Raw genomic sequence first — 21,336 nt, forward strand, 5'->3', positions numbered from 1 at the left:
ACAGCCAATCAGTTCAGGGTGACATGTCATGTGACCACCAGAGAGCCTCTGTCTGCTTTCATATCAAAGCCCGGCGCTGGGAGACCTGGAAAGTAGCTCCCAGTTCTTGTCAGGAAATTAAAGCTCACGCACAGAAACTATGTCTGTTCTTTCCAAACCTGCTGAAACACATGAGATCAACTCAACGTTACAGAAGCCGTCCACACATGAGCGAGCTCAGCTTTCACATCTGTACATGTATCCACAGATGTTGTAGCTGCTGCTGGGAAACCTCTGAACATGAACACATATATCTCTGCATCAAGTCTCTATGTTGTTCTGCTGTCACAACATGATGGTTCATGTTCACAGGTCTCCAGTCTGTCCCAGGGTCCATAAAAAGAGGAAGACGTCCCCCTTAAGAACCCTGTCTGTTTACAGAGTAGAGCATTAAATGTAGTCGTTGTGTCCAAAACAAGAAGCTGAAGGAGTCGTAGACGGATTGACCAGAGACTCACTCAGTGTTTCACTGGATCACCTGAAGAGACCGGCGCAGGTGGGTTTGACATCTGTGTGAAAACAACAAGAGATGCATCAGGTGCTGCGAGGAGACGAGTTATGGATCATTTTGAGAAGCATGAATATTCTCTGAGGAGGAAAACTGTAAATACAACCTCCAACGTACAGAAAGCGTTTCTCCACTCAGCATCATGAAAACGGATCTAAAGCTGTGAGACTGATGGATTCAGCAGGCAGAAACACTTTGGTTACAGCGCCCCCATGTGGCAGAGTGGGGCCATATTTTCTACATGTGTAATGACTGAGGAGAAAAAAAAGTTTGATGTGTCTAAGATTTATCACTCCATGGTAAATGAGGAGACGTCAACAACAACAAGTCAAACAGAACAACAACAGGAGTTTGGTCCTTCAGCTTTAAACCTGTGCTTTTATTTCATCTTCCCGTCGACCGGGCCGCATTTGTCCGCTCTGCTTTGACTGGTTATAAAACAGGAAGTATAAATTATCACCCAATTCTGTCTCACAGCTTTTTAGCCAAGATATTCTCAAGTCACAACTGCCTGAAGCTCTTTTATTCACTGAACACAGAGAGCAAAATATTTTATTTACAAACATGAAGACGAAAGACAAAGACGAAATGCAGTTTAAATCCTTTTTATTTCTTTATTGTTTCATTATTGAACTGATGAAAAGTTGGACTGACTTCAGTGTTTAATGACATAAATCTCTGTCAGCTGTTTGTGTCTCTGACATTAAAATGTTTTCTTGAACAGAAAAAGCTTGTGTTTCCTGACGGCTTCAGTCATTTAGAGATTGATAAAGAAGTTTAGTTCTTGTGCAGATAATCAACAGGACTGAAGGTTCAGCTTTCTGTCTGTCAGTCTGAGACAGAAACTGGACCAACAGCTCTGACAAACATGAGGAAGCTGAAGCTCCTCCTCTTTCCTCAGAAGAGATCTGTGGTGATCTGGACTCATTCCAGAGAGCTGCTTTAACAAAGTCTGAACCTGAACTCTGAGCTGACAAACTCACAGTTTCACTTCACAACAGCTGATCACAATCACTTCATCCACTCTGAGGATTAAAGTGAAAAACCATCATCAGTGGACGGAGAGACAGAGTCTGGCCCAGCTGCCTTCTGTCTCCTGAACAGTCTGTGAACGTCCCCCTCCAGGACGGACAGAGGTGTCCAGGTGGTGGGTGAGGAGGAGGGGCCTAACAGCAGCATGCTAGCTGCTAGCAGGTGTGTTAGCAGTTAGCTCAGCAGCCACACCTGTCTGTCACAATAATGTTTGTGTGAAAGCTGCTCAGCCTGTTTCTTCACATTCCAGCAGCTGCTTCAGTGGAAACAGTTTAAAGTGAAACTCCAGTTTTCTCCTCACAGAGTCAGCAGATTATCAGGAGGAGGAAAGGGACAGCTGGCTGTGAACTGATGTCCTCACTGTGTTTCTGAAGACTTCCTTTAGTGAGGAGCAGATTAAAGAGGACTTTGTGCTTGTTGGAGTTTCTACAGGAAGATGAAGATGTTTGTGGTGTTTGTGATCCTCGTGCACGGTAAGATAACCTTCCTCCCTCTGATCTGATCATCCCCTCAGTCCAACGTCACCTCTTTAATCTGGTTTCTTTCATCTTCATCAGTCTGTTTCAGCTCCATGACGATGTTTTCTTCAAATAACAACATGAGCAACGTATTAAAGGCAGCATGTTTTAAAGAGGTGTTATTCTCATTTGCTGGTTCAAAATCCTATTTAGGGTTGTGCCAGAAAAGGTTTAAATAAATAAAAAAATACATCATATATTTTGTCATACTGCACATTGCTGCAGCTCCTCTTTTCACCCTGTGCTGAAGGCTTCGCTTTAGCTATGGAGTGATACATTTTGTCTCCAAATGATCTTTGTTGTGAGTTGCACATGTGCAGTTCCTAGTTAAGAACTACAAGCATATCAGAAGCAGAGAAGGGCGGGTCAGTGAGAAGGCAGTAAACAGATTCGATTCAGCTGCATGTTGTCGACAAGCTTTGCAACATGGACTGGAGCAAAAGTTTCAGAGTGGTGAGTTATTAATCTGCAACAAAAGTAGCTTTCATCCATAAAGTTTTAACTGAGTTTTGTCTATAAAATCACAGTGACAACTTTATGTCCACTGACTGCCTGGAGGGTAGCTAGTGTTTGGAAGGGAGAGGAGAGGTGGGTGATTCAGCTCACTGTTTTTCCACCGGTGTTTTTGAGGGCGTGTCGGAGTAGCAGCTTGGCGAGTGTTATATGAGGCACATTGTGCTTTGATCCCTGTGACGTCACAGGGATGAAAGGGAAGCAGCTGTACTACAAACAAGCTGTTTTCAGGCAGTTCAGAGCAGAGTTTTATGTGGGAGATGGGAAATCCCTTTGGGCTTTTTCACTTTGCAAACCTGTTACATGCAAAAAAAAAGATATATAACTCAAGAAAGGAGAGGGAAAAAGCCAACAAGAATAATACCACCTCTTTAATGTTTCTTTAAATCCTCATGAATGTAGAAGACGGTCCAGTCAGACTGTCCTCAGGTCTTCAGGATTATATCCCTGTAGGTTGCTCACAGTCTTCTAGGTTATATCACCAACAGTAACACTGATCCTCTGCTGACAGCAGCATCACATGTGGATCATCTGTCTCATCTGTATGAAGTGTCTCCACGTGTCCATCAGTCCTGTCTTTTCCCTGAGTATTATGGACTCCCTCTGAAGACGTGATGGAGAGATGGAAGGAAGAGATGTGAGGAAAGAGGAGTTCAGACAGTGAACACACTCATTTTAACACCATGTTGAGTCAGAAAACAGAGTCCATCTAAACAGTGAGAGCAACATGACAGCTGAGGTGCTTCTGTTATTTGTCAGCTGCTGCTGGTTTTAAACTGTGCTGATGTGGTTTCACAGCAGCTGATCAGCTGCAGCGTCCAATCACAGACAAGACCAGGTTGGTTTCTGGGTCACCTGAGGATCCAGAAGGAATAAGACATGAAATAAGGCTGTTGTGATCGAACCTCTGTCTGTGTGACCTCACAGTTTCCCAGCATGCCTCAGCTGTGGAGCTGTATGAGGGGGAGGAGTTTGTCCTGCTGCCCTGTGAGTTTACCACCTTTGACCTGAAAGAACCCACAGTGGTGTGGAGCCGCTTCAATCTCGATCCTCCAACCGTCCACCAGCGTCAGCAGGAAGGTGATGAACTTAAAGACCAAAACCAGCTTTACAGCGGCCGAACATCCATGATGACTGACGCTCTGGAAACTGGAGACCTCAGCCTCAAGCTGACAAAACTCCAGCTCTCTGACAGCGGCAGCTACACCTGCACCATCAGATGGTTAGGACGACAACGGAGAGTGAGAGAGATACAGCTGCAGGTCAAAGGTCAGCAACAAACCCTAACAGCTGCTGTAGATACAGGTCAGAGGTCATGTTCTTGATGATTCTGGTTCCCACAGAACGATTTCCATCCTGGGCCAAAGTTCTCCTGGTTCTCCTGGTTCTCCTGGTTGCTGGTCTTGTTGCTGCTGGGGGTCTTTTGGTACATTTCCGGCAGTATTTCATGTCAGGTATGTCACTACTGCTACACTTCCAGCATATGAAGGTATTATTGGAGCAGAACAGCTGGACACCTGTGACAGGGGAACCTGTAGATGTAGAAAATAGTCCTATATGTGTTTCAGTGATACTGAAGTCACAGAGAAACAAAAAGTTTTTCTCTCTCTACAAACACAACAACTGCTCTTCTCAAGTTCTTCACTGCAGCTGCACAAATCCTATTCTACGAATCCCAAATGAAGAAACCAGAGATGGAAAGAGACCAAAATATTCTACTGAAGTAAAAGTACGTTTTCTTTGATGAAGTTTTACTTGAACTTTTACTTAAGTACAAACAAAGTTACTGGTATAAAAATCTACAAAGTAGCTCATTTAAAATTAAGCAAAAGTTACTTAGTTAATTTTTAACCTCCTAAAAGAATTTATTTATACTTAATTAAATTGCAGTCTTTTGCAATTTCATAAGGGAATAAAGCCGTATTACGTTTTCTATTTTAGTTTGTTTGACAGATACTTTGCCAAAACAATGTGAGAGACCTTTTATGTTGTTATGAGAAGTTTTTGCTTCATGATGAAACAGATCAGACTCTGTTGGGCCGCCCTGGACAGTATATGAAGTCATGTCCCTATTTACATTCAAACAGGTGGTCATTTTAACGGGACTTCAGGCGTTAGCATAATTTCTTTTTTATTAACGTAGGCCTTAGCATTATTAACTACTTACCAGCAGGTTGCTAGTGCCAACAAACATTAGTGATGTCATGCACCGATGTCTTTTTGGCTAATTTGAGAAAAGCCTCTTACCAAACTATGGAAATGTATTTTACCAGCTACCTGTGGTCCAAGCAGGGTGTGAACTACAGGGGAGCTCGGCTCCTCTTAATAAGACACCACATGCTGTTGTTGCCATTAGTTTCTATTTTTCTGTATCATCATGCAACATGTGTCTCATTTTACACATGATGCATGATGATACAGCAGCAGGAGTCAAAGTCAATCTGTCTTTTAAACACACTGTGTGGATGGTAGATGACGGTTCAGATCAGGGTTTTCCAAAAACATCATCAAGTGCCTTGAAAATAATCAAGGTCAGCAGCGGTCAGAGCTAATCTCACTGACAAACAATCTGCATTTCCTGTGACTCCTTCATAATAAAAGTCAAATGGTCTTTCTGTCACAGTGCAAAAACTTGAGGACTCAAAGGCAGACTCGGTATAGTTCGAAGGGGTAACAAAAGGGTTTTATTGATAGGTCCAACAGGGCAATATGGAGAGCACGGAGGTGGTGAGTAAGTCCAGGTAAGATACGTGCAGAGCAGGGTGTGGCGTTCAGCAGGGTTCCTGGAGGTTGGGTCATCCTGGGCACAGAGAAAAATAGGTTAATCCAGGGAGAGACAGAAATTACTGGGAATCTTACAGGAGAAGATTGTCAGCCTTGATGCATGTACCACATGTGGTTAACTGACGATCTGGCGAAGAATGTGAGGAGGACTGGGGTTGAAATACTACAGGAGCTTGATTTGTGGAATGAGAACCAGGTGCGCCGCTGGAGCCAGAGGGTGTAGCCACGCCCAGACAGACACAGACAGGGAGGACAGACAGAAAACACAGGGAAGGGGGGAACAAAAGAACACAAGGTAGTGGGGAGATTCTGTAGCACCACAACACTTTCAGCAGTTAGATGCTTTTAATGTGAAGCTGCAGCAGCAGGAAATGTTAATTTATACATTATACATGTTAACTTAATACTACAGTTTTTCACTTGGTAATACTGCAGATATTTAAATAGTGCAGTACTTTGATCAGTGGGCCACAGGCTCAGTCTCCACTGTGTTACCTCATTAGACGATAGACAGTGACTGAACAGACATTTATTTAATGAAAACCTTCAGATTCTAACTTTAATAAAGATTTGATTGAGTCCCTCTGACAATAATACTCAGTGATTTAATAAACAGTCAGTTGTGCTGTTGATTGTAGAGACACCAAAGACAACACTGTCTCTGTTAGATGGAACAATGGGACATATTTCAGAGTTCCTGCTGCTGTCTGTACAGCTGATGTTGTGCTTTGTTGTCCTCTCAGTCTACCAGGTGGAGGTGGATTCAGGGGTGGAGTCTGTCCTGCTGCCCTGCAAAACCACAGTTCACCTGCCTGAAGACGTCACAGTGGAGTGGACGAACAGTTACAACGAGAAGGTCCACGTTTATCAGAACGGCTCTGAGAAACCTGAAGAACAGTACCTGTTTTACAGAGGCCGAACAGAGATGAAGAGAAACCTGCAGAGACCTGGAGACCTCAGTCTGACCCTGAAATACCTCACAAACTACGACAGAGAAACCTACACCTGCACCGTCTACAGCAGGGAGAGAGACATCCTGATGAAGAAACAAGTGGAGCTCTGGGTCAAAGGTCAGTGCTGCAGATACATGTCAGAGCCACTTATTGAACATGAAGCTCTGATCACTGATCAGTTCTTTAAAGTCCACAGAGATTATTAACATTTCACATTCACAATGTATCAATGAAAAGAGGAAATGACATCATAACAGGAAACAAGAATAATCCAGGAGATCATTTTCATGGATGGAAAGAATGAGATCAATAAGTTATTGATTTCCAGTATTGATCAAGAAGAAAGTGGAAGGAAGGAGCTGAAAGAAACCAAATATGTTGTTGTCCTCTCAGACTGTCAGGTGGAGGTGGAGGAGGGGGCGGAGTCTGTCCTGCTGCCCTACAAGACCACAGAGAACCTGCCTGAGGACACTAAAGTGGAGTGGATCCGCTTTGAACCCATAAAGACGGTCCACGTGTATCAGGACAGCTCTGACCAGCCTGACCAGCAGGACCAGGTTTACAGAGACCGAACAGAGATGAAGGAAGACCTGCTGAGAACTGGAGACCTCAGTCTGACCCTGAAATCCCCCACAGACAGAGACGGAGGACGATACTGGTGCAGAGTCTACAACAAGGAGGGAAACATCCTGAGATGGAAAACAGTTCGTCTCAGGGTCAAAGGTCAGTATGCAGACTGAGGTCAGAATCTCTGTGTTTGTCTCTGTCTGACTGTCCTCTGTCTCCTCTGCAGAGAGAAGCAGGAACAGAAGCAGCTCCGCTGATCCAACTCCTCTGATGGCCGATCAATCTGTTTGATCTTTGATCATTGATCCGATCTGACTCTGGATCAGAGAGAAAATGGAGGTGAAGCAGCTGATGGAGGACGGATGAAGACAGGAGGACGCTTTGTCAGCTTCCTCTTCACTCTGACTCCTCCTACTGACTCTCACACACAGTCTACACACTCACTATTGATTCCTGCTGATCAGTGATGTCAGAGTGAGGTCAGCGTGATGTCACATGTTGATCCGCTCTGGGATCTGGACTAAGCTGGTAAACTATGAACAGAGACAAACGGCTGCTGGTATTAAAACATTTGGTTTCTGACTCGGGACCACTTAGAAAGTGAGTCACCAAATCCATCATGTTTGTCGGCACACCATAAAAGGTTTGTTGATCCGACATGAAAATATAACTGAGTTTAAGAATGGTCAGAGAGGAGATGATGAAATAGTGATATGCAGGTAGACGCCGTATACCCACTAGGAAAGGTCAAGGATTTCTGTATTCCCACTTAAATTGCGAGAGGACACGTAACAACATGGTCTGTGACTTTCACACTTAGAATTATAAATTGACCTCATCTGTGTTTTGAAGCTCTGACTTTTGGGGCTCCCGTGGCCTGTGACCGGGATCTGACGACGGCTGCTAAACAACAACACAGCTGCCTGATGGTCACTCGGCCCAGGTTTAAAAATTAATTCATGTGAATCAATGAAGGAGAAATTAATCAAAAGCAAACTCAAACTACACTCTTTTGGTGTTTTGGTAAGCCGGGCCCTGAAGCTCCTGACGCAGGCTGCAGCAGATGACAGGAACGTCAGAGTGACAAAAACTAGGCGGCAAAGAAAACGAGCACTATTATGTCGTAAGAGTAGCTGGTGAGTGACAGTAGCATGTGTTATCATTAATGTAACTAGAACAGCAGGGGATTGTTGGTGTACTGAAATGCATCTAGGACCAGTGAACTTAACTAACGTTAGTGTGTGTGTGTGTGTGTGTGTGTGTGTGTGTGTGTGTGTGTAGAAGTAGTAGGTCCTGCATGCTTTCTCTTGTATTTAAGCTGATACACTACACAGCCTTTGACAATGGTGTTGTAAGAAGTGTGTTCATATTTTGTAATAAATCAGTTTTGCTGATAGAACTGCGCAAATGTTCATTATTACTGAGTTATTACTGCTACTGAGAAGCCTCAGCTTTCCATTATTGAAAATGTTGTACCTGTAGAGTAGAAAGGAAACCTTTTTGGAAATGACAGGGCCCCCTCCTGTTAAGGGACAGGAGGAACCCTTTAAACCCTTGATTTATACATTTGTGTGTTGTGAACTCTGATTTCCCCGAACAGGAACAATTACAAAGAGGTGAATGTTGTACTAAAGTGAATGAATTTTATTACAAAGTATATTGTTAAAATCCCAACGATGTGGGACATTCTACCAGAAACGTACATACAAAATGTCTAAAACTGACTAGATAGTTGATTTCCTTGAGTTGTTCTGTAAAGGAACATGTCATTCATTAGGGACTCAGATGTTGTTTTCTTTATTAAAAATACTTTTGAAAACTGGAAAACAACTGTTTTGTTAACCGTTTCAAGAAAACTTTTTCTAAACTAAACTGAATAACTACTCAGTCTGAATTGAAAATGTGTTTGGTCTCAGTTGTCTTTTTTTTTATGAATTTGGTCATTATTTTATGTCATTGTCTGAACATAACTGTATTAGTCTAATGTTATCAACATTAAAATCATAATAAGAAATTAAAATAGGAATTTTTACCAATAATTAATTAAAGAACACAAACATTGTCCTGCATGTCAGTGACACATTCGCTTTTTTCTATTCAGCAGGCACTCTGGCATGTTTGAGACTGCGAAAGAAGTACAACCATGAGAGGAAATTTCTTACCTGGAAGGAAGTCTGGCAGAGCAGATGGCTGGTGAGCAGTTCAGGCAGTGTGTTTCCCATGCCTGCGCTACATCACGGCTGGGGACACTCATGCCCTGTGTGTCTTGTCTGGGGATGCGGGCCCACCTGTCTCCTGCGCGCGTCGAGTCCATTTTGTCCACAGTAGCCAGAGTGCAACGAGGCTGCACCATCACTGTGAAACACTTTCAGAGGTGTTCGTTCCCTGTCAGTATGGAGGAAACCTTGGTTCCTGTCCCAGGGTCCCGTGTTGGGAGCCATGTCGCCGGATAATTATTTCTACAGATGCCTCACTCACGGGGCGCGGTCATGAACGGCAGCTTTGCGAGAGGCTCCAGGCAGGAGCATCATTTCTCTTGGCACATAAATTGCCTGGAAATGTTGGCGGTTTTCAGAGCTCTGAGGACATTTCTGCCTGCCCTCCGCAGTCACCACGTTCTTGTCAGCACCGACAATACAGCAGTGGTGGCCTATTTGAAGGACCAGGGGGGTCTGCGCTCACGCCCATTATGCAAGCTGGCACATCAGATCCTCCTGTGGTCCCAGCAGAGACTGCTTTCTCTCAGAGCGATGTATATCCCTGGGACTCAGAATCAGGGAGCAGACCTGCTGTCGAGACAGGAGCTGAGGCCCGGTGAATGCAGACTCCACCCCGAGGTGGTGGAGTTATTGTGCGAAAGGTACGGCCCCACAGACGTGGACCTGTTTTGTCTTTCACCCTTGCCCCGCCCTGTGGAGACTGTGGGTCTGTCCAGTTCCTTGAGGCGGGCCTGACGGCGGGAACAGTCGAGACGCTGCTCAGCTCCAGAGTTCCGTCCACAAATAGGACGTACGGCCTGAATTGGAAGGTGTTTGGCACCTGGTGTAGAGAACGGGTGGTGGACCCAGTTAGCTGCCCAGTGACTATGGTACTGGAGTTCCTCCAGGACCGTTTCTCTGCTGGCCTTTCCCCGTCCACACTCAAGGTGTATGTGGCTGCCATGGCAGCGTTCTACGCCCCTCTGAGGGATGGGCCTCCGGGGAGGCTTCCACTGGTCGTGCGCTTTCTCCGTAGCCCGGAGGATGAGAACCATGACTCGTTCCACGGTTCCCACTTGGGACCTGGAAGTGGTTCTCGAAGTGCTGGCTGAGGCCCCCTTCAAACCCCTGGAGTCGGCTGAGGCCAAGCACCTGACCCTTAAGATGGCCTTTCTCCTTGCTATCACCCCTCTGAGGAGGGTGGGGGATCTCCAGGCACTCTCAGTTTCTCCTCGATGCCTGGAGTTCCTGCACCCCTGTTCCTAAGGTTCCGTCCAGGTTCGCAGGGTTTACGGTGCTGCAGGCGTTTCATCCCCCACCTCATGTGACGGCAGAGGACGGGAGACTCATCTGCTCTGCCCGGTCAGAGAGTATTTACACTCTGAGGTCCTCCTGGTGGAGGAAAGCAGACCAGTTGCTGGTGTGTTTCCCAAGGCTGGCTCCCCGCATCCAAACACCCGATCAGCAACTGGAACGTTCAGACTGTTTCCCTGGCCTATCAGGCGCGGGTTACCTTCACCTATGGCCCTAAGGGCGCACTCTACTCAAGGCACGGCGGCCTCTAGGGCCCTCCTCGCAGGAGCTTCGCTCCAGGATTTGTGTGAGGCAGCTGGCTGGGCCACTCCTCACACTTTCATCCGGTTTTACAGTCTGGACCTTCCTTCGGCACCCGACACCCATGCGCTCTCCTCTTAGTCGTGCCTATGGGTTACTGCACGCTGGGAGCAGGCGGAGGCTTCGGCGTGGCATAGTGGGTATTCTCGTTCCCATAGTGTCGTCACCGACGCAGTTTGAGTTCCCTCGAAGGGGAACTTCTCGGGTTACATATGTAACCCTTGTTCCCCGAGAAGGGGAACGAGACACTGCGTCGCCGCCACACCTCACCCCGCCTGGAGTGCCTTGCTTCATAGCAAAGAGCTAATGTGTCCGGTGTGCCGGTGTGCTTATATACGCCTCCAGTTACGCCGTCACACGCTACCTTTCTAGCAACGCCAATTGGATTGGAGTAGTTTCATTCATGATTTCAGCCCTGCCACGCCCAGAGGTGTTCCCATAGTGTCGTCACCGACGCAGTAACAAGGGTTACATACATAACCCGAGACGTTTTGAGATTTAGGTCTGTTTTGCGTCCATGTCTTCTTTTACTCTGATGGAGTTTGTTTTCAGCCTGCTGCCCTCGGCTGTTTGTGTTGAATAATTCCTTGTTGTTTCTTAAGTTGACATAAATTGACATGTTTGTTCACTTTGTTGGTTTGCTATAGTTTATCTAAAAACTCACCATGCTGTACTAGTGTTGTATTTCTCGGAGGTGTTTGTAGTGTAGCCACTGGGAGAATGACTGTGGTCTCGCTGGGTAAAGGTGTTGACCACTGCTGTTATTCTTTCAATGTAAGGTTGACTACTAAATGTTTAATGAGTGTTTACCAACTAGTATTTTATTCTTATATTCTCTGTGTTATTCATGAACCTGTGCCTTTTCATTGTGCCAACATGAGCAGAGCAGCTGCTCAGGCAGCGCAGGCAAAACCTAGCCAACCGTAACAACTGTGGCCAAGAATGAGATCATGACACATTGTGATTAATGGCGCCTGGTACTGCATGAAACCAAGCTTTGCACTGCAGAAACTAAACTTTGTCTGAGACACAGCACACTCATGGTTGGCATTGTTGAATCATATTATTCCTTATTGAATCATGTTATGCATTTATCAAGTATGTTATTCCTTATTAATTCTTTAAAAAAATAAAATTGTAAGTGTTTAAGTTTTAATGGTGTCAAAATTTTGCCTGTATAACTTTTAAAAAATACGGTGAGACTGAAGTTGAAATATATTGGTGAATTTCCAGTCAAGTAATGTCAAAAATATAAAGAAGGCTAAAAAGTGGTAATTGTGACATTAGTGAAAGGGTTAAAATGGTAAAACAGTACGTAAAAACGGCCACTAGATGGAAGCAGAGGATAAGAAATTCACCAATGGAAGGGAGTGGTCAGCGAACACTGTAGGTGGAGTTAAGGTGTAACGCCCACCTAAAAGGTGGAGTTTAAGGTGAATATAAGGCGATGTTCGCTGACCACCAGCTCAGTTCCATCCTGAGACCTGCAGGGATGTTACTTGGGTTTACTTGTCCTTTATTGGAATAAACTCTTTTGCCATGACTCTTGACTGTCTCCAGTGAAGTCTTTGACTATGCAATTTTTGACTAAAGAAGAAAGTTAATAGAGTAATTTTATTGAGTTTAATACGTTGGTCAGCGTATGGACACTGGCCCGGCCGGTCCTTATTTCCGACTAGACATTTGCATCTGTATTTCTTCTAAACCAAAACAAGCTAATCTGCATATTTAAACATTTCAGGGGAACAGACTCTGATGGGACAGAGGAGACAGTGTCCTGTGAAGCCTCCAGTGCTCCTTCTGAACACAGACAGACTCCTTTAAATATGTTTACAATTGCATTTATTCATTCAGCTGAGGCTTTTTATCCAAAGCGATTTACAATTACTATATTTGTCAGAGGTTGTACACTGCTGGAAGAACTAGGGGTTAAGTCTTGCTCAGGGACACAATGGTGTCTCACAGTGGACTCGAACCAGGGTTTCTCACACCAAAGACGTGTGTCTTATCCACTGTTCCATCACCACCCCCACATTGTGCATTAAATTACAAATTGAGAGTTAAAGGGTTTAAATGTGTAGAGGTGTATGTCTGTTGTTGCTTATGTACATTTGGTTAAATATGTATATATTTCAATTTAATGTACATTAAGACAAACTAAAAAAGGAAACAGCTGTTTAGTCATTGAGCGGAATTCAGTAAAAATTCTTTGAGTAAACGCATCAGTCTCCTTCAAGTGGCACACATCTGAGGAGACAGCCCAAAAATAAATCAGAAACAGGTTTAATGCTGAGGCTTTCACAGAAAAGGACACAGACTTAGAAAGGTGGTGATGGAGCAGTGGATAATACACATGCCTTTGGTGTGAGAGTCCTGGGTTTCAAATCCCACTGTGATACATCCACCAATGTGTCCCTGAGCAAGACACTTAACCCCTAGTTGCTCCAGATCCTCGTTGCTAAATGAATAAATGTAAATGTAATGTAATATTTACACATATTTGATTATGAAAATGAGGAATCTGATCTTAATTGACACCTGATATTACACCTGCAGCGCGTCTCGGTCTGTTCTTGGTTGTTTGCCAGACTTTGGTTGACTGTTCCAGAGTCTGAGATCAGAGACCTATAATCTAAAGAAATATTCAATTTGAATAAAATGAACATTTATGTGGATTTCTAAAATGTGGCTAATATATCATTTATATATAAACTCCCTTTTGCAAAAATGTGAAAGTAGTGTTTTCAGCAGTAATTACAAAAAAGTGACAAACGACATTGGTTTATAAAGAATACACAGTAGATGCCATGCACACAGGTTTCTTTTATGTAAATTAATGTGAATTAGTGTTTTACAGTTGTACAAGATTTATCAGTGGTATAAGACAAGAAATGCAAATACATGTATAATAGAAGTAAAGACGAGTCAGTAACAAATTATATGCGAGACATTCATTAATTTATTTTAACTATATATATATTTCAGTGTTCTGTAGACCTCCGATTTTGAAAAAGCATTTATCTCTTTCCAAAATCGTGGTTAGATAAGGTACAAACCAAGGTTACCTTTGTCAAATTGCACATTTGGATATTTAAATATTCACATCATAAAATGCACCGCTGCACTGGAAACCTCTTAGAGAAGTGAGCAGACATGTTTTCAAGTTTGGTTGAGTCACTGCCAAGAGCTTAACTGCTGGATTTTCTACATGTGAGTACATCTTTTTATAATAGTAATATATGTGCTAATAAATATATAAACATATCATACGTTTTAATTAATTGCATCTACTTATTATTAAATATTTTGTTAATATTTTTATTTCATTTTAAAGTTGTGGATTTTAGCCTTTTGACTAAGCCACACTTTTGCAACATGTATCATCTTCATATATTTCAACCACTGTACAATGCAACTACTTCATTAATGTCGGCCCAAGTCTCGAAAGCATGGACAAGCTTTCTCAAACTGCAACTCATCTTGCACAGTATTATTGATTTAAAGTAGATTTCTGTGTGCTGTCCTTGAGAATTATGTTGTTTTTTTAACCTTTTTAATTACTTCTTTTTTTAAATTCTTTCAGTGAAATCAGAAATGGATTCTGCGGTGCTTTTGATTTACCTCCTCTTTGGTAAGAGTTATAATATCTTAATAGCATATATATTCTTAGTAACATAATTTAATTGTGATGGTTTTTGGTTAAGAATTAAATTACAGAATTTGACAATCATTGTTTATCATTTTGAACAGTGGTGTAGAGGTTTAAGAGGTGTATTCGTTTTCTGCTCATGTTCAAAATGTTCTGCCTATTGAAAATCTATCCAACATCTACAACATCTGTGTTCTCTGACATTTATAGAATAATGTTGTAACATTACAAGAATAAAGTCATAATAATTTTGCAAAATCTACTTGCCCTATATACTCTGCTGTGCATTAGTCTGCGTTATTCCTCTGCTGATATGGTAGTTTCCCTTCAGACCATCTGAAAGACACAGAGATCGTTAGGGACCATAGGAGTCGTTAGACCCTGTTTACGGGGGCACGTGCTCCACTGTTTATTTTTTACTGTCCCCAGTAAAATGGTCAAGATGTTTAATGTTTTTGGACCCGTAGGGTTAAGTAAGCAATAAAAATTATGCAATGTCCAGGAAAAACTTTCCAAATAAAACTACTGGTTAATGTTGTGAGACGTCAAAAAACTGGGCAATGTGGGTGCGTTTCCTGGGAACAGATGAATGGACAGCATTGTAAGTGGGGGATAAGTGGTGGCGTAGACCCCCTCCCCTGTTCAATGACGGCTTCTCAACCCTGGTGTAGATGCTTCCTTGACACCTCTTTCAAACCATCCATCTTCTCTGTCTAAAATGTGCACCTGGTGGTCCTCAAACGAGTGTCCTCTGTCCTTCAGATGTAAGTAGACAGCAGAGTCTTGACCTGAGGAGTTGGCCCTTCTGTGTTGAGCCATGCGTTTGTGTAGTGGTTGTTTAGTCTCCCCAATATACAGGTCTGTGCATTCCTCACTGCATTGGACCGCATACACTAGATTGCTTTTCTTGTGTTTGGGTGTGCGGTCTTTGGGGTGTACCAGCATCTGTCTTAGTGTGTTCTTGGGTTTAAAAAACACAGGGATGTTATGTTTGTTGAAAATCCTCCTGAGTTTCTCTGATACTCCAGACACGTATGGAATCACAATGTTGTTGCGTTTGACCTTCTTTTAACCTTAGGCTTTTCACTTAGGAAGGGCAGGGAGATCCCAGGTGAGAACCATACCACCAAATATAACTTTGTTAACTTAGTTTCTTTGATTAAAGCTGTCATAACTAAAACTCAATCATTTTATTCCTGGGTCTGGACCAAATGAACCAAACTACAGGTGTGAAAGCATCCTGAGCACTGAGAGTGAGCTACTGACTCAGCTAGCTGTTAACAAGATTTCATCTTAAGAAGTAGCAAACTCATTAATTTCAAAAGTGCACTGCTTTAATGTAAAGTGCAATGCTGACTTTAACTTATCGGATCACTAGAAGAAGAATAACTCTACTGCTTCATTGCAGGATTCGCTGTAAATGTGGAGGAGGTGAAATGCTCCCCCTATTTGTTTAGAGCATGAGGCCTGAAATTTCATATGTTACATTTAACCCTCAGGATTTGGCCTCACTTCCTACTCTTACGCCGTAATTCGTGAGTACCACTATGTCAACTTGAAAATGACCTGGGATGACGCCCAGCAGTACTGCAGAGAGCAACACACCGACCTGGCGACCATTGAAAGCATGAATGACACAAGAAGGCTAATCAGACCTAGTTGGGAAACCTCATTGGTATGGATCGGACTGAAGGATGACATACAGTCTTGGAGATGGTCAGCGACCGATGAAACGAGCAAAACTGGTTACTACAATTGGCAACTAGGTCAGCCAGATCCCAATGTCAAAGGTGCGGCCTGTGTGACGATGAGCAGTGATGGAACGTGGAAAATTGGATCGTGTCAATCCACATACTATGTCTTGTGTTACGGTAAGACAAATTTTACATTTCCTTTTTGTTTGGGTGTGGTCAGAAGTGTGCTATATTACAGCTGTAATCACACCCTCAGTGATGTCACAGTTTACTAAACCCTGCAGTTCACTGCTACATCACTACAGCAAGGTGAAGTCAAATAATAATGCTGCATTGACTTAATTTAGGCGAGATCTTTTAAAATACTGTTTTTAATAACTATAAACACATTGATTTCAAATGTTGTCAGCAGGGTTCTGATCAAGTATACCCCAGCCCTTAGTAATATCTACTAATCTATATGTGACCTCGGTTTACTCCACATCAGCATTTATGACAAAGGACAAAAGTGTAGAATCATCATCACATGTGGACAAACAGAGCATGCTCCGTCTGAGGGAAAATCCTCCGTTTTGGATTACCCATTCACTACTCTTAAAACTCTACAAGATATTTAAGTACAGTTTGACACATTGATCGTTTAGTGGATTTACACTCATATAAACTAAATAAATAAAACACAACAAATTGTCCCTCTTAATTTTGCAATGAGGAAACAACATATAACAAATGCATTTATACAGGTTTCCTACAGCGTTACCTTTAGATTTTTCCATTTTATGTTATCAATTATGTCTTCGTTACAATTCAACATACAGGAGGCAAATAAACAGTAGAAAATTATCACACTCTTTATAACAACATACAGTAACATACCTCCATTTATGACAAAGGATCATCTCATGTGGACAAACAGTGCATGCTCTGTCTGGAAAGATGGCATCATGTTAAAGATAGATTTTCTACTGGCTATAAAACACACAAACGGATGGTTGACTTCATAAAAACATGGCAAAATGAATCAAAGACACATAACATTCAACCAAATAAATCCACCGCCACTTGTGGAGCTCCTCAACTCCGAAAACATTCAAGCACATTAAATTTTCATAAAACATTCTCACCTCAAAACTTCTCGTTAGTGGATTTAGTGATGAAATTCCATACAAAAACTGTAAAATATAAAACTTTCTGTTGCTGGCCTCTGTCAGTGAATATTCTCTCTGACCAATCAGCAGTCGGACATGTCACATTTTAGTATCCCTCAGCTTACTTGGAACCTCGATGGAGGTGAGGTGATACGAAAAAAAGTACCTGCAGGCAGGTACAGGTACAACTTTTCCACAATGGAAAACCAAAGAAAGGCGAGTAGAGGCGAGTCGAGGCGAGGTGGTACTGTGCAGTGGAAAAGGGGCTTATGTTACATATAGGGGAGACCGGGTATGGTTGTAACACTTTTTGCTTCAGCAACCATAACTCACTGAATTTTGTAGCTAGAGTTCTCAAACCTTTATACAAAGTACCCACATTTGTTCACTACAAATGGCACCAATTCAATTGTCTACATTTCTCTCTAGATTTGTCTATAGAATAAACTTACTTAACAGTATATTACTACAATGTACTTAATAAAAGAACATCTTTGTACATCCTTAAGTCTAACAAAAAAGAGGCGTGTGTGTGTCTCAATGTGTGTGTATATTCTTAATCAGTAAAGGGCACTCTGTAAAATATTACAATGAAGAAAGTTCCTAGTTGTATGTACAGGGGATGGTTGTAGCACTTTTTAAAGAAGTGTTACAACCCACCCCACCCCTGTCAGCCAATGTTTAGCTAGCTGTATTAGCATAGTGGTTTGCTAAAGAAACTACATCTCAATCTAATATAAGTCAAACAATTGAATCTGCAACAGTATAGTTACTAAACAAAATATAGTCTTGGTCAAAAGATTTACTTTCTGACCTCAAAATCATTTTTTTCTCTATATATTCTGAATGTCCTTGTTGCCAGACTTGATCACCACCAGGCCTGATCAGGGAGGAAGTAGGTACATACTTCCTAACTCCTATCTTATCTCTAATTGGTGTTGTAACAAGTCTCCCCATGTTATACCCGGTCTCCTCTACATCTACACACAGCTGAGTTGTTTGATTAGAAACACCATCTTCCAACAGTCACTTTACTCTTTTTTTTCTAGCTGTAAATCCTTCAGGGCAGAAAATTTTTACTTTAATTGAACTCCGACTAACATGGATGCAAGGCCGGGATTACTGCAGAACACACTACACAGACCTGGCTATGATTGAGAAAGCAGAGGAAAACACACAAGGCTTACCGACAGTAAAGTCAGGAATTGGTCTTTGGATTGGCTTACACCGAGTACCATGGAGGTGGTCCGATAGGAGCAGCCCCTCCTTCACAAACTGGGCAGCTGGAGAGCCAAATAACAATGGTGGTGACCAGTTCTGTGTGGTTGAGTATTCAAACCACTATTGGGATGATGTGAGATGTAGCAACAAGTTTTCATTCTTCTGCCAGAGAGGTGAAAAAGTTTATATTTACTCTAAATCTCATAAATACTTTAATGCTTTTTTCTGTGCAATAATATTTCTCCCCTTGGTTGGTGGTCTTTTGTTTGTTAAACTGTCCAGTACTAAAAGTGAAGAAGACCAGGGTGATGATGAAGATTCAGACTGATGCTGACCTTTCAGATTCAGCTTTTAACGCCCAGATCCTTCAACAGGTGAAACTCCCTCCAATGTTATCTCTTTCTATCAGTTCTACAAGAGAAACTTTAACACACCAAAGTCTGTTTACAGGTCTCGGGAGCTGAAGTCTAATAATTTGATAAATCGGGTGATCTCATGCCTGACAGATCAAAACAGCTTTGACTTTTTACACTGATGACCAACATCCCTCACATAAAGCTGTGTTGCATTTGCAAAAATAGCATTGTAAATTATTTCATGTTTAGTGTAGGGTGTCTTTCCCTAAATACCTGTGTCGTTTATTGACAATGGTCTTCTGATAAGTACTTTTATTCCCTCTCAGCTAGGAGCAGTTCTGATGAACAAGACTTGGCTGACTGACTTCAACCTGCAGTGGAAGATCCAACCAAGAAAACTAACAAAGAAATGAAGAGAATGATGAAGCCAATGGAAAAGATGTCCTTTGTAATTAATAAGGCAGAATGCACATAACCATAATATGCAAAAAAAAACAACTATGTAGCCAGATTATTTAAAAAAATCTAGAAGAAGAAATCTGGGGAAATATTTGACATTGGAAAAGGAAAGCAGTCCTACAGCCACTTGTAATGTCTGCAATGTGAGCATTTCATGAGACTGTTGTAAAAAAAAAAATGAAAACATTAAACTTTAGTTAAAAATATTTGCATGTGTCGTGGGGAGTTCAATATTACCAATTTGACATTGCACCTTAAAAATAAAAACCCAACAAAAATACAACGAGTCCATCTGAAGGTTGTCCCCCCCTAAAAAATCATTAAATACATACATACAACAATATATACTTAAAATAACTACGTAAGTAGTAAAACAATTCAAACGTAAATGGGGCAATCAAAGTGCATTTTAAGTATAGAAAGTCCCCCCTCCCTTGCCACACAGTGGTTTGGTCCACTGCCTGCTTTCCCCCCTTCACCGGGTGAAGTGTCGTCAGTGTGGCAGTGTTGCCAGATCGGGCGGGTTCCTGCCCAATTAGTCTGTTTTGATTTTGATTGTGTGGGTCAAAATTTGTTCGGGCGGGCAGACATGTACTCCATCCAAGTCTGACACTCCCTAATTTACGCATGGATGGATAGAGAAATATAGAAATTAATGGCAATAAAGCATGCTGTCAATATTTTAGAGACCCCCCAAAATATCACAAATAATGCTTTTAGGGGAGTTAATCTTCCCCTGGCTCCCCGTAGTTCTCACCCTGCACACACACACACACACACACACACACACACACGTTGGCGCTGCGCTAAAAGTCATCTGTCAGTGATGCAGTTACCCAAAATTTCCTGAATGAACTTAAAGTGTGTCATGTCAGGATACAGGAGACCGCCTTAGAAACGAGTGTGTGGAGGATATAGTCATTTCACCGTAAGGTTTTGATGCTGTCATTAAAACCTTACACTCCAGTACAGCAGGTGGCGCTAATGCACCTAAAACGGTTTATTTATGAAGGCCGCTTAGGCTGACGGTGTGTACTTCTTGAATGTAAAGTATGTAGGTTATGTAAATGTAATGTAACCGTAGGTAAGGACACGTGGAAGTTAAAATACTGAAATAAATACTATTAGACTGGTTTTGTGTGTATTTTGGCGGTTTTTGGGCTGGAATTCATTAGTATAGTAGTTAGTATAGTCCCCTTACTATACAGCTTATATAGTAAGGGGAGCTAAAGATGCCTGGGGACTGAAATAAGCCGTTTTACATCTTGATCGCCCCTGATCAGTGACCGGGCCGGGAGGCGTCAAATATCCAATTTTCTGCCGGTGACTTGAACGTCACATGCACTGTGTTCACGTCATGCACACAGAGGCAGTAACTGGCTTTTGTCACAGCCACACACACACACACACACACACACACACAGCCACACACACACACACGCGCTAAAACATGTGTTAGGTGTGAAAGTTCTTCACAGAGAGAGACACTATCTGAAGTTAGAAGACACGGTGGATATTTGAAAGCGCGGAGCAGGTAAAGCACCAGTGATCAGCTGTTGTCATTCACGATGGCTCCATCGGTATTAAAGTTTTATAAAAAGACTTTTTGTCTTTTATAAAACTGCTGAAAAATAAAGTCAGAGCAGACAGATACAGGCAGAGAGAGAGAGACACACAGGTGTAGGTGCATCTGTGTCTGAAGTGAAAAGCAAGGTGAGCAGATTACTAGATCAACTAGCTCAGTTGTACTCAAACTTTGTCACATGAAGTAAAACTGATACAAATTAGACCACGGACCCCCATTTGATTTTGTCCCAGGATCCCCCATCAGATAGGATTTGGGGTTTTAGATGTTGTATTACAGAAGGTGTATGAGGTCTTATTCTTTGGTAGCAGTCATGCCCACTTTAAATATTTTAGTTTTTTGTTTTAAATGTATTTAATTTTGTCTATGACATTTAGTCTATAGAGTAACAACATACTGTGTAACAATTCATGGCTTTCTCTTCTTAACATGTTTTTGCCTTTTTCCCTATATCCTTCTTCAGGCTTCTAGACTCAGTTATCATCCATTTGCTGTGAA

General features: G+C 42.3%; 1 protein-coding gene across 1 annotated transcript in view; it reads left to right on the forward strand.

The window, feature by feature from the left end:
* The first annotated feature begins 1,817 nt into the window (after positions 1-1,817).
* LOC119912613 (butyrophilin-like protein 2) overlaps positions 1,818-21,336 on the forward strand; it is a 566,400-nt gene continuing 546,881 nt past the window's right edge. The window contains exons 1-4 of the mRNA XM_038731889.1: positions 1,818-2,052; positions 3,538-3,879; positions 3,954-4,064; positions 6,138-6,464. Of these exons, the coding sequence (XP_038587817.1) occupies positions 2,016-2,052; positions 3,538-3,879; positions 3,954-4,064; positions 6,138-6,464 (817 nt within the window). The 5' untranslated portion in view covers positions 1,818-2,015. The remainder of the gene's footprint in view (positions 2,053-3,537; positions 3,880-3,953; positions 4,065-6,137; positions 6,465-21,336) is intronic.

Source organism: Micropterus salmoides, unplaced genomic scaffold (assembly GCF_014851395.1).
Source record: "Micropterus salmoides isolate LMB-PRFRI ecotype aquatic unplaced genomic scaffold, ASM1485139v1 Ms_hic_scaffold_2, whole genome shotgun sequence".
Taxonomy (NCBI): Eukaryota; Metazoa; Chordata; class Actinopteri; order Centrarchiformes; family Centrarchidae; genus Micropterus; species Micropterus salmoides.